This window comes from Cyprinus carpio, chromosome B4 (assembly GCF_018340385.1).
Source record: "Cyprinus carpio isolate SPL01 chromosome B4, ASM1834038v1, whole genome shotgun sequence".
Lineage (NCBI taxonomy): Eukaryota > Metazoa > Chordata > Actinopteri > Cypriniformes > Cyprinidae > Cyprinus > Cyprinus carpio.
Window position 1 is genome coordinate 31,216,445 of NC_056600.1, and position 17,379 is coordinate 31,233,823.

At 35.8% G+C, this 17,379-nt stretch overlaps 1 protein-coding gene across 1 annotated transcript in view; it reads right to left on the bottom strand.

Annotated features, from left to right (window-relative positions):
* The window catches only part of LOC109044973 (NACHT, LRR and PYD domains-containing protein 3-like), an 81,325-nt gene that overhangs the window by 16,354 nt on the left and 47,592 nt on the right, over positions 1 to 17,379 (bottom strand). Inside the window, exon 7 of the mRNA XM_042723001.1 lies at positions 14,079 to 14,252. Coding sequence (XP_042578935.1) covers positions 14,079 to 14,252 — 174 coding nt within the window. The remainder of the gene's footprint in view (positions 1 to 14,078; positions 14,253 to 17,379) is intronic.

Sequence of the window (17,379 nt, forward strand, 5' to 3'; positions counted from 1 at the left end):
GCGTTCAAGCTTGCAGTGGAAGCCTTCAAAAGGTTCATACTCTTCTCAAAACATCTCTGCAAGCTTGACCTACAAACTCCATGATCCAAGTCTACACCCCACCTTGGCAGCAGTGGGACCCGAACCACGAGACGCAGACACCTGTCCTTCATCTCTTGAGAAGAGGAACAATTGCAAATGGAGCTTTCTTATTGGAAACACTCACAATGAGCGCATTCAGAGCCCTCGAGCACCGAACGTGCAAGTTCCTAACCAAAGTACGTGATGCATAGATCATACTGTATGTGTCCTCAAGTCTCAAGTGTCCTCAGGCATGGAGGCAAACACATTCTACAATGCTCACCTACCTTGGTCTTTCACACGCACTTCAAACAAATGGCTGAAGACAACAAAAGTTGGTGACCTATGGAAGCAGATTAGTCTCAAATATAATTCACTCAAAAAACACGATTCACACATGCGTAGACAATTTCACATGCATGAAACCTAATTCACGTACACACAAAAAAATTCACGTGCGTAAAAAAAAAAATATATTCACAAAAAGCAATTCACATGCGCAAAATAAAATTATATATTCATAAAATACATTTCACAAATGCAAAACACAATTCGTAGATATACAACTGTGCACAAAAACCTTTGACTGTTTAAAATGTATGTACAAATCGTCATTTACAAATCGTCATTTACTACGAATCCACTCGGATTTGTGTGTGTGTGTTTTTGAGACTTTCCTGGCAGAGCTCTCTTCCCACGTGGGTCTGTCGTACTCTTTAGCCAATCAGATGCGAGCTTACCATTCAACCAATCATATCATAAGCCACTGAGAGTGCATTCAAGGAGCACGATTCTGCGCACCTTTTGCGCAATATGGATTAATTAGAACGGAAATTAAGCCTTTACATCAGTAATCCCCATAGACAGTAAAAGAAATGGACACAGCGACCCAACTGGAACTCAGTTGAGACAAGTGAAGCCCATTTTTAGCGATTTTTAGCACTTCCATTTCTGATGCGCAGACTTAAACAAAGGAAGCTTCTGCCATTATTGTGACTTCATCTGAACATGTGCAAAACTACTCTCCTTGAGTGCACTCTCAGTGGCTTATGATATGATTGGTTGAATGGTAAGCTCGCATCTGATTGGCTAAAGAGTACGACAGACCCACGTGGGAAGAGAGCTCTGCCAGAAAAAGTCTCAAAAACACACACACACAAATCCGAGTGGAATATAAATAAAAAACTATTTCAAACATTCAGACACTCGTACATTTTAAACATTCAAAGGTTTTTGTGCACAGTTGTATATCTACGAATTGTGTTTTGCATTTGTGAAATGTATTTTATGAATATAAAATTTTATGTGTGTGCATGTGAATTGCTTTTTGTGAATAAAATTGTTTTTTTTCACGCACGTGAATTTTTTTTGTGTGTACGTGAATTAGGTTTCATGCATGTGAAATTGTCTACGCATGTGTGAATCGTGTTTTTTGCGTGAATTATATTTGAGATTAATCTGCTTCCATAGTGACCTTCTGTAATTTATATTTTGTTTAATGATGCGCCAAATGTTCTCTATAAGTAAAAGATCTGAACTGCAGGCAGGCAGGCAGGCCAATTCAGCACCCAGACAGTTGGTGTGCCAATGCAGTTGGTGACCCGTCCAAACCCCTGATGCTGCAGAGGCGTCGTGAACACAACAGCATTCCTGGACACCTGTTCTAGGGGCACACCTGCCTAATGGTCTGAGACTGTGCCAAAACCTTTGTCGCTCATAGCGTGAGGTCAGTCTCAGTATGCAGCTCTTGTACAACTGCTGGGTTGTGACCACACTCATGCAGGTCCTTGAGCGCTTTGTCTTGATGGACCTAATGTCATACATTGCTGGACTAGTACTTACAGGCCTGTGAGGGAAGACACAGTTTATCCTGCCAGGTGGCAGCAGCTTTTGGACACAGTTGCATCACAACTTACCGCTCCACCGTCGGAATCCTCGTGTTCCCCTTGGCCGCCCAACCATCAAGGATAACGAGGAAGGAGAAGGTACTAGGTCTGTTTCTGGCAGTAAAAGGTGCCGTCCATGACCTAGTAAGCTCCTCATGCACTTTCGGGAAGAATGGTACTGGAGCGGGATGCTGAGAACCAGGATGAGCAACCCCGAAAAACCAATCGCCCAACATCAAGGGCTCTAGATACAGTGGAGGTCTCCACTCAAGCCCTACCCTCTCTGTGGCCCAGGCAAGCATAGCCACCATCTCGGGATCTGACTCAGACAGCAGCATCATACCTAAAGGAGGCAGCGCATCTTGATCATCCTCCCCGGAGAAGGTAGGCTGCCCCTCCAATGCAGCAATGTATATCTGTTCGTCAAGAGGAGCACCAAAGGATACGGCAGGTACACATCGTTCAGATGGTTCAACACATTCCTCAGCCATCTCCACTGGCTGTGGAGCATAAGAGGAGTGAGGGGTCCTGGGAGGTTGGTTCCTCGTAGGGGAAGCCCTCACCGTAATCCTCAGGTTTCCAATGCTACTGCCCTATGTAGCACTCCACTAGTTTCCACCACAAAGACAGCTAATTCAAGGCAGATGCACATGGACTCCACCCCTTTTCAGGTACTGAAGTCACGACCAATACTCCAAGATAGTTATCTTTCTGCAATGGGAACATGAAGCATCCACAAATGCCACCTCAGCGAGCTTATTGCCCACACACATGACACAGCGATCGTGACCAACCAAGATTCCCAATTCACTGAAATTATGTTGAAAGTGACCAACTGAAAGGGAACATATGCTATTCACACAAGCCTCATTCAAACTAATGGGCTCATATGAGGACATAAAATATATTCCAGACTTTTCAAGGGCCCTCTCTTCCTTTGGGGCCCTGGTAATCAGTACTGGTTTTACCCCCAGTCCGACGCCCCTGGTGCTGTCTGCAGCCTGGGTCTGCGGTGATCTTCATTTAGAAATGCGTCATTAAAATGAACTGTAACTGAGTGAATACTCAACAAAGAGACATGAGAGATATATCTATAGAAAGCTTGACATGTCTACTTTTAAACTAAACAAGTGCTACCGAAAACAATATTCTATGATAAAGTAATCCATATGAAAACAATGTGATGTCCGTTTTTCACGTCTCCCTTCATTATATCTAATGCGACCACGCCCACACGCTGAATGCACTATTGAGATTATGTTTCACTGAAGTGCTCAGCTTGAATACGCCCATACAGAAAACAAAGCAGGAGACTGTTAAAGGTTTTTTTTATTTTACTGTTTGTTTCACGATGAGAGGAATAAGACATAATTCACCCCAAGAAGATGTGATGAGGATTACCTCAGGATTTGAATGAATGAAGCGCTTTATTCAGCAGAACTCATAAACATGAATAAGTCTCTTTTTTATTTATATACTTGTATTAGGTTTCACATAATGTGTAAACATTTTACTAGTTAGATTTTTTACAAACTATAATTCCTGACTAAATGTATAATCAAGTGAAACATTATGAAGTTTCAATAACAATATACACTATACCATACAAAAGCTTGATGCAAATAATATAAATGTAACAAATAAATGTAACTGTAACAAATGTAACAAAAAATGCTGTTCTTTCAATTAATCCAAAAAAAAAAAAAAACCTGAAAAAATATTCTCAGCTCTTTTCCATATTATTATTATTAATAATAATAATAATAACAATAAATGTTTTTTTTTTTGTAGAAAATCTGAATGTTAAAAGGATTTCTGAAGGATTGTGTGACTGGAGTAATGATGCAAAAAATTCAGCTTTGAAAGTCAGCTTTGATTGTTCCTAATAAACTGTTTATCTGCACTTGCAAGTGAATATTAAATTATTTTGTGGGATAATTAAATATATTCTAAATAAACTACAAACATAAAATATATACATTTATTTTGTCCTCAGATTCTTTCTTGTAACTCTTCCCTCTCAGTCACAAACCAGACTGAAAGGCTCATTATGCCGGTCTTTGTCTTCTCAGGTGTACCCTTTCTACACAAATAGTGTCTTAGAAAATTTAAATCAATATATTGTTTTCTGTGAGTGAGCAAACAAGATGATTTTCATATAATTTAGATAAAAAAATTCTAGGCGACAAGATCCAGTTCTCAAAAGTCCCGGGAACCAATGTTCTGTATGTGTTTTATGGCCTTATTCAAGTGATTTACAATTTTTAGTTTTTCACTAACCACGTATAAACATTTTTTTCTCAAAAACACATTCATGTACATACATGCTGCTCACATGTTATTATAGCCCAGTTTGTGCTGATTACAGTGAGATTAGACTTTAGCCATTTAGATGTTTATAAGCAACTGAAAAAAGCACAAATGTCAGGGCATGACAAAACTTCTCCAGGCCCCAAAAATAGCCTTAGACCTCAGAGGGTTAAGAGTGAATTTTTTAAATATTTTAAAAATAAAACTAATATTTGCAAATACACATTACAATACTAACGATACAATTACAATCTTAATATCTTTGTTTTCAATCATTAAACAGAGATTTCAATAATTTTATAAAGTATATTAAAATATTGAAAATAATATAAAAAAACTATGAAAAACATTAATGCTTTGATGATTAATGATTAATTGATTCTTCAACAGATTTATAAACAATTCCCATGCGCTGAGCACGCTATTGATATTACAATAGACAACATGAAGCATACGGCGTGTAAACGCCCATACCACAGCAAACAAAGCAGCGATACTGTTCTTCAAGTAAAAAAAAAAATAAAAAAAAATATGAAAAACATTAATGCTTCTTGATGCTTGAAAAGATTTATAAACAATTCTTATTACAAATTTAGGAAGATGTTTGGTGCTTTTTTATTTTTCAAATCCATGTTATAAGTGACCCAAACTCGCAGTGCTTTCAGAGAGGAGTTCATGTGGAGCAGCATTTACGGCACACTGAATCACTCTGAGTTTTTTGTGTTTCAGTGAATACAGTGTCACACTTTACTCGTAAAAAAATAAAAATAAATTATATATACACACATTATATATACAGTAGGTGGCCAACCAGAATGTGCTTTTTACCGCCGTGGGTGCCGTCGCTGTCGCGTCTGCAAAATGCATTTGCAGATTTTGACCACTGAGTGGTGCTTTAACCACAAGTTATCAAGCGAACGCTTCAAAGTGCATTTTCACAAATAGGCGTCAGGTTACATTTGACGGCTGCAGTCAGCGTAAAATGAAAGAAATACACTGTAGGCCTGGATAAAATATTTCATATTCACCGATGCAAATTTTGTACTTACGAAGTTTTTTTTCATTTAGAGCAAATTCAAATTCAATTTCATTTAGAACAAATTTACATTTCTCATTTAGAAGAAAATCCAAGCAGGATAAAAGTCTATGAGACTGTGTTTATATCTACGCTAAGCTAAGTATTACACCATATTTTAGATTTGAAACATTTAACAGGTGTGCAGCATTATTTATATAATATAAATCATGATATATTGCCTTGAAGAAATGGTGGTTTACTTTACATCGGAGCAATAAAAGCGGTAGCCTATTTCAGGCTAGGCTACATAGATAGATTCTAAATGTCATTCTAAATATTCTTACATTACTTAATATTTGTCACAAATACATTATTCATTTATATATTAAAATTCCTTTAATAAAAAAGCATGCATTTTTGTCACACGCACAGCCTACTTTAATATTTGTTACTTGTCCTTTATTTTGACAAAGTACTACGTGGGGATAATATATCTATTCACTAATTAAGAAATTGTTGTATAGCCTATTTTATGAAGTCTTTCCTTTATTTTAGTAAAACATGAGGCACTATAATTTCGCTCCCATTATTTAGGCCTAACTAAAACAAGAAACTGATAAATTTAACTTGACATGATTTAACTAGCTAAATCATTGAAACTGAAAAAAGGGGCAGATTAATAAAACGTCCTATGTTTAAACTCAAGTTCTTTCATTATAATCATGCTGATGACTGATAACCTATTGTGTAGGTCTATATACTGCTGTGATCTGTTTCAGGCTTTCCGTGTCAAAACATTTTAGAAATGAATTGATCCTAATAACATTTTAGAAATTGCACTTTTCACGGAGATTCAGCCCAGTGCGGGTCAGAAATGCAGTTAGTTTTAAATCGTCAAAACTCATTTAAATGTCATATAATGTTCATTGTCACTATTATCTTATTTAAAAATTTCATGTGTTTCACATAACTTGTCGCAATCCTCTCATAGAGCAAAATATTTTTTTTTTTCGCGCACACTCCTCAGAGCAAAACTCAAAAGATATGCTCAGAGGCTATACATCATTTATTCTTATTTGTCTATTTTTTTCTTCATTACAAATCTTGTTTGTTTTTATTTTGTATCAATGCTTGTAAAAAATAATTCACTTTGTTATGCATATGTAAAATGTGAAACTGCAATCTTCTTCACAGTCTATAACATTTTATAATTATTTGTACAATTTAACTTTTTACAATTTTGTATCTTTATTATTTAATTCATAAGCAATTTGTAAAAAAAAACAAACAAAAAAAAATTCAAAATGAAAGCAAATACTCACTGATTATATAATTTGAATGAAGGTTGCATTTCTCTCTAAAGGCACATCCAATAGGCTACTAGACATCTCTGTTAAAGGTTTTAAAGCATTAATATGCGTTTGCATATGGTCAACCCTTCTCAATTCTGCAGATATTGTTGCTATTGGTTTGTCCATTGTAAATCACAGGAAGTTTATAAAGTATATTGTCTCCCAAAAATTTGGGTCTTTTTTTTTTTTGTCAAGTCCGTAACGCATGTGTATTTGCCAAATCTAAAATAGCCTATAAAACATGTTTATAGATGGATACTTTTCTGATGTCTGGACTCTATGGCTGCATTTACACTGCAGGTCTTGATGCCCAAATCCGATTTTCTGACTATATCCGATTTTTTTGACAACCCGCTTACATCATCTTTTAAAAGTGACCCGTATCCGATTTTTGCATTTACACTATACACTGCTGAAACTACCAAACGTAGACGTTCTGACTCGGAAAAGGAAGTAAAGACAGCACGAAATACAATGGATGCAGATGCAAATAAAATTATACAGTCCGCTTAAACCGTGCCTCCCCATATCTCGTGAAATGTCTTCAAAATCAGCAAAACAATGGTCTCGTACGGGGAGGAGAAAAAAGCGCTTAAACCGTGCCTCCCCATATCTCGTGAAATGTCTTCAAACTTATTTATTTCTGTAACAACCCTGCATTTTTGCCTGCACTGTCTCTTCGCCCCAAAGACTTAAAAGACATGAAACCTCCGCATTGCTCCACTGTGTGTATCCTTCGTCCTCTATCACGCCTATAATAAGTCATGTGATCTCAGTTGGTGGTGTCCCCCTTAGTTGACGTCACTTTTTTAATGACGTACGACTCGCATTTACTGGGGAATATCGCGATTTGTCTGCTTACATGGCACACGCAAATGCACGTATCCGATTCATGTCCGATTTATTACCACATATGAATGAGGCCTGAACCCGATCTGAGAAAATCGGAATCCATGCGGTTTTTTTCCTGCTTACACATTCACCGGTCATATCCGATCTGTGCCACATGAGAGGAAAAAATCGGAATTGGGTCACTTGAACCATGCAGTGTAAATGGGGCCTATTTGGGATTTAGAAAAACATAAAGAGATGGTTCAATTTATTGGTAATGAATACATTCTGTGAGAATTTATATTTCAGGTTTTGACTACGAATGTCATATCCTTAATGCTGAAATTGCCCAATAATGAAACTAAGAATAATTAGGCCTACATGAAGTCTCGGGACAGTTTCTTATTAATGCACTATATTTTTACATTTGTATTGCCAAAATGACTTACAGCATAGCCTATAAATTAAGAACAAAAGTTTTTCTCTCTCTGGCAGATGCTAGACATCTCTCTGGCTCTTTTGGCCAGTTTCTTTGTCTGTCTCTTGCTGCGTCTCTCCTGAGAACAAAAACAATACCATATTATATTGTATGTAATACTCTAATTGCAAAAGCCAAACCAAATGAGGCATTTGTCCTAAAAGAGACTCTTTGCCTAAACCCACTCAGCAAGTTTGAAAAGCTCATCAGACGCTCTCCATATGAAAGAGCAAGAGATTCACACTAGGGCTGGGTGGTATATCGAGTTTGTATGATATATCGATAGTTTCTTTATAAGCAATTCGATATGAGGCAATACCGTTTATATCGATATACAGTAGTTTAATACGAGCACATCTGAAAATATAGCGAGGACATAGACTAAGCTGCTGTGGAGAAAGTGCTTTATCCAATTTGTTCTTAACATGTGACAAGCTTCATATTAATGCCTTTAAAAACTGGTAAGACATAGTAGTACGCAGTAGTTTAAGCAGCTCGGCCCATCATATGCTCAGACAGAAAGGCTGCGTGTGCCTCTGACTGAGACACAGGCTACTCACGCTGTTTAATGTGTTTGAGATGTGTCTTCCCCGAATGCATAATTTACATATCACAGGTAAATCCTTCATCTGTACCCACATAGCAAATGGACTTGGCCCAAATGTGGCCTCAAGCTGGCACTACTGGCCTCCTGTCAGCAATGGCATGTACCCTTTCAGCCAGAGCTGAAATGAGGGCCAATTGTTGGTGGGAGGAGTGTGGCCCAGATCAGTCAGATGATATGTGGCCCAAATCAGGCTATGATCTGGCAGCATATTATGTGTCCCATGATAAACAAGATAAATACAATATTGCATGATAATGGTAAATGATCACATACATTTTAATGAAGTGTATTATTGTTTAAATATAATCTTTTAAATGGCAAGTCAAAACAGAATGAAACGTCATTTCAATATTAAGCAAATCATTCAACTCCATTAAACTGCACTTAATTATAATTTTATAAAATTTTATATTATTAATCTTGGTACAAATAATCTTAGAATCCTTGAAAAAGAGAGAGAGAGAGATCATTTAAACATTATCATGTAATATTTATTTGGTTTACCATGGGGCACACACTGATCTATAATAGAGAGTGGGGGCACATCATTTTTATTAGTATGCTGTCATGCACAAGCATTAAATAAAATGATCATAAAAGTGTCTTATTTTCATTTATATCCTCTGTATCCATGTGATGTTTGGTGTGAGGAACAGATCCAAACTAAAACCGCATTCATCGGCGATATGTATCTCCTTCCTCTGTAGCTATAGTAACAATTAAAAAAATTGCCGTTAAGAAGTTTTACAACAAGTTTTACAGCAGCGATATCAAACGCTCATTGGCTCTCGCCGGTTTCGTCATAGATTGCGACATGCCGTGTTTCCGGTGATGCGTGTTTTGAATGAGGATCGCACACCTTGACGGAGTGGATCGGGATTGTATTTTCAGCGTTTAACAATTTAAATTATGCCCTGCTCCTCGCACTAATATTATATTCTGCCAGAGAGGACTGCAACTGCAATGTATCGTCATTTGGACTACTGTGGTACTGCTCTTTGACACATCTGCAATATATTCTTATGATTAAGTTACATGTGTCTATCTGTTACGTTTCTCTTATAGACTCTATACTTTATCCACTCACTCTTTATTGGTTGATTTGTTCTTTATAAAAATAAATAGAAAAATCAATGCAATACCTTTTTTTATTGCACATGATTTGTGGGTTTTAAGTCTGATTTTCTATTCAGTTTAATGTACTTTATTGGCATAGTTTTTGTGTACATTATAGCAGCTCACAAAATGAATAATGGCGATTATAGTATTACACAATGCAATAATATTAAATATTAAGATTCTGTATTCCCAGACAGCAACATTGTGTTGGCCCAGATCCAGCCCACATCTGGCCCACGTGAAATCCATACAGGCCAGATGTGGGCCGGATCTGGGCCGAAACTGCTTGCTGTCTGGGTTGGGTCTGGGCTATATAAGGCTCATGTGTGGCTCAAATTTGGGGTTTCTGGTTTACTTAAGGCTGAGAATTGGCACCAATAATAAAACATGTTTTGGGCCAGTTCAGGGCCAGTTAAGGGTGATTAACTGGCTGAGATTCAGGCCGGTTATGGCCCATGTGTGGCCCTTGTCTTTAATCCAGTTCTGGGCCATCATTCTTTGCGGCACTTGGGTGCTTTCCTGTTTTTCTCCTATCTGGGGAAATTATCATTTCAGCCCAGCTAAAAAGGATATGGGGTTCAAATTGATAATATATTAATATCATTTGATAATCTTGTAGCGAAATTTCACATACCTCAGAAACCCTTTAAATATTTGAAACTCAGAAGTTTTATTTTTACACGTTTAAAGAATTCTGCATTCTACGTTCTCCCCCCAGTGACGACATTGGAAACATTCACATTGCAAGATTGCTATATTTAAGGGTGGATTACCCAATTATATAACATATTAAGAAGTAATCATAAAGAAAGCACTGAAAATAAAAGACAAACATGAATCCAAGATTCAAATATGGATATTTCATTAGATGACTGGAATCCAATTTGTTTAAATGCACAAACACAAACTTTGAACTCTCAGTTAAGGCTCTACAACAAGTGGGTAATATGAATTATATAACCCCTGTAAGATTAAATAAATTTAACCCTAATATACCTGATCTGTGTTTTTAAATGCAATAAGCTTCAAGGTACTTTTTTCCATTGTGTGTGGGAATGTAAGGAGGTGCAGAATTTTGGGTTGGGGTGACTCAATATGTTACTCAATTTATTTCCTCTCCAGTTCCTCCAAGTCCTGTATTATGTGTATTTAGTATGTATGAAGATGATTGCTCTTTGTCCACTAAAGAAAGAAGGTTGGTGGATTTGTATCTATTACAAGCAAGACGTTCTATTGCCTTGTGCTGGAAAAATACTAATTGCCCTTCCATTGGACTATGGCTGAAAAACTTACATATGTAATAAGAAAGAAAGCCTTTGAATTTTTTTGATATTTGGGAGGTGTTTTTGGACTTGGAGATATTGAAGATGCCTTAGATGTGTGAAGTTATGGATTGTTTTTTTTATTATTTTACATATATATTAAAACATTTTACTTTTTAACCTGTCTGGAGTTAGGTGTGGGGAAGGATGTTGTTTTTTGGAAAACTTTGTAAAAACGCAATAAAGACATGTTATACAAAAAATTTAACTGACCTATTGTAATGGCTACAACAGCAGTGTAATTATGAAGAAAAAAAGAGAGAAAAAAAGACACAGACTCCAGTCGAGAATACACTGTCGGCCAAGGGCTGCTATAGAGCCGAGGTCTGAGGCCCGTGCAGGTCTATACCAGATTTATGCATTTGGAAATAAATGTTGTGGATCAGGGGTTGTTTCTAATTAAATTAGAAAATTCTTAAGTTGTATTTTGTTGTATAATCATTTTTATTTTAAATTTACATTTTAGAGATTCCCCCAATCTCCCGCATGCCCAGACTCTGTTTTCTAAATCGTATTATTATCAGTATTATTATTTTTATTATTATTATTATTTCTTAACCCTCTATGTGCCAAAGTCACAAAATTGCGACAAGATGTCATACTTAATAAAATAGACTGTAGTTCCTAATATGGTGTAATATCTCATTTGTATTCCCTACCACTAGATGGCAGACGTGTAGTACTTTGATTCTAGACCAACATTACTCATGTTCCTATTCAAAGTGTTTTGAGAAAAAAGCAGAACAAGTGAGCTCTCGTGTCATTGATGTGGAAGCAGTTCAGTTCATAGCATGCAAGTAAATGGTGAGATTTGTGAGAGAAAATCACCAAATGGTTAATAAAAAGTACTGTTAGGATGTGTTGCAAATGTTATTCGCCGATTCTGACTTTTAAGTGGAATATTTGCCTTTTGGAAATGACGAACGGTCGTCTAATAGTCATGCTTCTCCCGGTACATCTTTGCAGTGCAATGGTGCCACTGTGCAAGGCGAGAGTGTTCACGAAGCACAAACAATCGGGACGAGGGTGGCAGGGGCGAACGTGGTCATAGTGTCCATAGGAGAGCTGTTGCTGATCGCGCACACTCTAAGGGCCGCCGGCAGACAGTACAGGTGCAGTCAGTGTGGAGTTAGGTGCGCTCTACACTGTGCCATGCAATGAGAGGTACTATACTCTCAAGAACTATAAACTGTCACCTAGATACCTGATTGGGCAGATAGCTGGTCAAATGATCAAAAAAATAGCATGAATTTTACTATGACACAAGTAATATAGTAATAATTTACTATTTCTTACAACTTTTTTTTTATTTTTTTTTATGGGTGAGTCAGAGTAAATTGCGACGCGAATAGCATGTCATGAACGTGCAGCCTTGTATAGAGAGGACGAATGACCAACGTCAGGATCTTTCGTTCAAAACCTTAGATTGAAATGACAGCCCCTTAATTCAACATAAGGAAATTTGTAGTTTTAATGTTTTTTTATAACATTCCTAATAACCATAACATGCATTAAGAGCCTTTATGTAATTTTTTGTTTTTTACATTTTTGATGGGTTAGGCTGCAGCCTACAACTATCACACGTTTTGAAATTAACTTTCTAAAAATTAATTTTAAATTAATTTTCAGATTTTTAAGGATGTTATAATGTTATATTAGAATGTTAGAATTTTATTTCGTAATTTGATATCTGTTTACAAAACAAAATATAAATTTCAGTCAGTTTGCAACTGTCCCTTTGTGCCACCTGGCGGTAGTTTCGTACTACAACAAGCGACTGATTTGCAGTTAACGCCGTGGCCCTGCAGCGGCGGTACATGCGGCGGTAATAGGCATTTTGGCTGGCCACTACTGTATATATGTAACGGGGCTGACGAGTAGTGAGACAAGCAGAACTATGTACGAGCTTTTATTAGACAGAGACGTGGTCAAAACAGACATGGGTCAAACACTGGCAAACAGGTATATAGAGGGCAAGACACAAGAATAATCCTAGGGCAAGTGTGGGTCTTCGATGAGCTAACAATGTCCAGAGGGCTGAGCAAGAGTTGTAATCCAGTAACCAGAGCAAAAGGGTCAAAACACGATTAACAGTGCAAGGCAAGAAAAAGACTAGACTACGAAAACTATAAACTGAAACAAGACTATGAAAACAAGAAACTGAAACAAGACTATGAAAACTAGAAACTAAGACAAGACTAAGAGAACTAACACGGAAAGGCTTTTGTATGCAGCTATCGCTAGGAGAGGGATTTATGCAGAACAATACTCAGCAGTATGTGAGAGGAAGTCCAATGCTTATAAAGCGTGTCTGATTGTGCTGTGTGTGTGTAATTGGTGGCAGTGTGTGTGATCGTTTTCAGGGGAATGTGATTAGTGCAATGGAGCATGGGAAATGTAGTCCAGGGTGTACTGTGCAGTGTGAGAGTCTGTGTTGTGGATGATGACCTCTGGTGTTGAATTAACGGAAGTTCAGTGACCAGATTCATGACAATATATACATACATTTCTATAATTACATCACAACCTTCTGATCTACATTCACAACCTTCACAACAATCTAATAATCACACTTCAGACTAAGCCATATGACATTCCCACAACCATGCATAGTTAGAATTGATAAAAAAAAAAGTTACCTGCAATCCAGCAAGTAACAACCTTATCATATTTTTCGCCAGAGCCATGTCAATTTTGGACACTAGCTAAGATGCTAAAGGTGCCGCTAGATAGTGCAAGCTTGTTCAGTTCTGTCAGAAGGTATCTTTGAAAATGCAGCAGTTTTGCACTTTGTTTAGGCCATTTTAATCTTAGTACAATCAAGACATCTGTACCTACAGACAACTGTATAAATATGATATCTGTATAAAAAATGCTTGCAAATGTTGTTTTTGTCTCTAGTCTCTAGTCTGAAATTATACTCACTACAGATGCAGCATTTATAATAATAATAATAATAAAAAACTTTATTTTCTATAGCGCCTTTAAATGTAGATCTCAAAGCGCTGAAAAAAAAAACTAATTTTGTTGACAAAATTCAAATGGTAGTTTATTGTGGTAGCAATTTGTTAATTACTTTATGGAAAACCATTTACCTCAGTATCTCCAGCTGACACTTTGGATTCTTCAGTCCATCAGAAAGAAGTTTCACTCCTGGATCCTGCAGGTCATTGTTACTCAGATCCAGTTCTCTCAGGACAGAGTTTGAGGATTGTAGAGCTGAAGACACATTTTCACAGGACTGAGCAGTGAGATTACAGCCACACAGCCTGTGAAGAAAACAAAGCAAACAGCCATATTAACGGCTGTATAATTGATCAAATCCTTAAATTGTAATGTTGCAGCCCTAGTTACTACGGAATTCAATTTTAGAACTCTATTATTAAAAATGAAAGGAAATCAGTGAAGACATGACTAATAAAAATGTAACTAGCGTTCTAACTATAATTGCTACTAGTAGGAAATTATTACAGAGTGCTACATTTACAATTGTTCATTCATAATTGTTGTTATTAGTAAAAATGCACCTTCAGTTAAACCTCTAGTAAAAAGATATTGGCAAAACCGATTTGGCAACCTGTCAAGTGTGTATTTGTGTTTGCACTCTTGAGACAGTCAAAAGTTTCTATTTACAACATGTTTTTTTTTTTACATTGAGCAACATAGCCAATTACAGATATGTATCTGTTGATTTCTTAAACACTTATGCCTGACCACTGCTTTCAAATTAGAATGTACTAACCACTAAAACTGCATGCTCACAAATCCTGTCATTTGACAATGTGTAGACATAATAAACAAAAGAATGTAAATGAGAGATTCTTTGTGCAATGTCGAGCTTCGTTGATTTTGATTGAACTTTGTTAAATCGCGATGAACTTAAGTTACAGCTTATAAAGGAATCCAAATTTTCATGCTTTCTAGGCTACATTTAATTCATTCAGAATTTAAGTAAATGTTTTTTTTTCCGTGCTAAGTGATAACTGTAGCAGTGGACAGGAGAAAATATTTTTGAAAAATAGTTGTGTTTATTTGTAATAGTAATGACTTCTAAATCTTGCAAATCTCTCAATGTACTTTGCCATTTTTGTTGTGTTGAAAAGTTATTTGCTTTGTAGCATTGCAACAGTTATTTTACATAAATTTATGATAAAAAAAAACAGAACCTGTCATCGTGACTATAACAACTGGTCAAGCTGGTTCAAGCATCCCTTCTGGCTGCAATTGTCCATTAATATTTTTAACTTCTGGATAATTATTTGAAGTCATATTTGTTCTTAAACTCCATTCATGAGAGCAGCATTTTTAATCTAAATGGCTGCAAATTGAAAACATTGTTAATTTCACTTTGATCCAGGGCTGTAAACACAACAGACATTGAGCAGCACATGTCCTCACCAATAATCAGATATGATTATTGAGCTCTTCAAGGTCAAAATTATTGAGATGGCCAATTCAAATCAAGAAGGCAGGGCTTTACAGTTTACAGAAACAGCAAACAGTAAAGTAATATCAGTAATGTCCAGTGACACAAAGTATTCAACTTCCACACATTATTCAAAGGAGTAAATGTGTACATAATATATATAAATAAAATATACACACACATTTACAGTAAATTAAATTAAAATTAAAATTTAATTCAATTTATATATACGCTTTTATCCAAACCAAACAATATATATATATATATATATACACACACATTTACAGTAAATTAAATTAAAATTAAAATTTAATTCAATTTATGCATTTAGCAGACGCTTTTATCCAAACCAAATAATCGAACAGGGAATCGAACCCCCAACCTTGCGCTTGTTAACGCAATGCTCTACCACTTGAGTTACAGGAACACAGTAAAATTACAATACTAATTCGTATGGATTTTCTCAATATCTTTGCTCTGAATCTTTAAAAAAAAGGAGCTTTTATAATTTTTATATAAAATATAAAATAACTTATATTTTAGAAAACCCTTAACAACCTTAAAGCTTCTTGGTACTTCAACGGATTTATAAACAATCTTCATTTTAAATTTCAAATTCATAGCCCTGGCAGTGACGAGTTCATGTGGAGCAGCATTTACTGCAAACTGAATCACTGTGAGACTTGAGTTTCTTGTGTTTCAGTGAATACAGTGTTACACTTCACTCTTATATGTATACATTTCTATAATTACATCATAACCTTCTGATCTATATTCACATCCTTCACAACAATCTGATAAATACACTAAGTCATACAGGGCTGGACTGGGGATAAAATTCGGCCCTGGACAAATACGGCCCATCCGGCCAACAAGTTCCTCATGAATGTTTTGTTGGGTTATAGGGCCTTAAATTGGAGTAAATAAATGAATTAATAAAACTGGACAGAAACAAATAATGATAGATGTTACTGAATTATTAATAATGAACTTAATGCATTTTTGTCAGATAGAAAGGAACTTGACAGTAAAGCAATGATTTTGAGCTAGAATGTAGAATATTTACTGCTATTAAATTCTGTCATAATTTCCTCGTCCTCATGTCATTCCAAACCTGTATGACTTTCTTCTGTGCAACACAAAAGAAGATAATTTGTAGAATGTTATTAAACCACTTTGGTTACCCTTGATCTCTACTGTATTCTACTGTTTGTATACTGTATAAAATTTCTTGAATTTCTTGAAATTTGGAATGACATGATGGTGAGTAAAAGATGACCATTTTAATTCTTTAATTCTTAACTATCCCTTTAAGAACTTTAACATTTGTAAATAGTTAACACCTAATTTATATAAGAAACTATTTATCTTTAATCAGGCTCTAAGTGAATTAACATTTTACTTCAATTAAAATTAATTAGAACTAAACATTTAAAGAGAAAGAACCTATTAAAGTCATTCTGTTAAATTATCTTTTGCCCTAATGAAATTTAGTTAATAGAATCCAGAGTTTAACTGACTAGTATTAGTAAGATGGTGGTCACCACAAGTAAAACCATGGTCCTCATTACCATATGGTTTTTAAAATAAATAATAATAACAAACTATGAAATTTGTTTTAATTTTTTTTTATAAATAAACGTAGAAACTACAAAAACAACTTCCCCAGTTTCCCAATATTTAAAATAAGTAATAACAGTAGGCTAACATAATAAATATAATAAACACATTCAGCCAAAACACAATAGACTATTTGTACAGTGTTAATAACTGCAAGATAATGACTATGGTACTGAATTGGCAAGTAATTATGTAATTTACCTCGTCATGCAGTTTACATAGTTGTGGCCGTTTTCCCCCGGCATCACTACATTTAATGTTCTCATATCACACGACTGTATAACACAATTTTGTGTCACATCTGAATGGATCAAGCAACTGCTGTTTATCACTTTACATTAGGCCATATT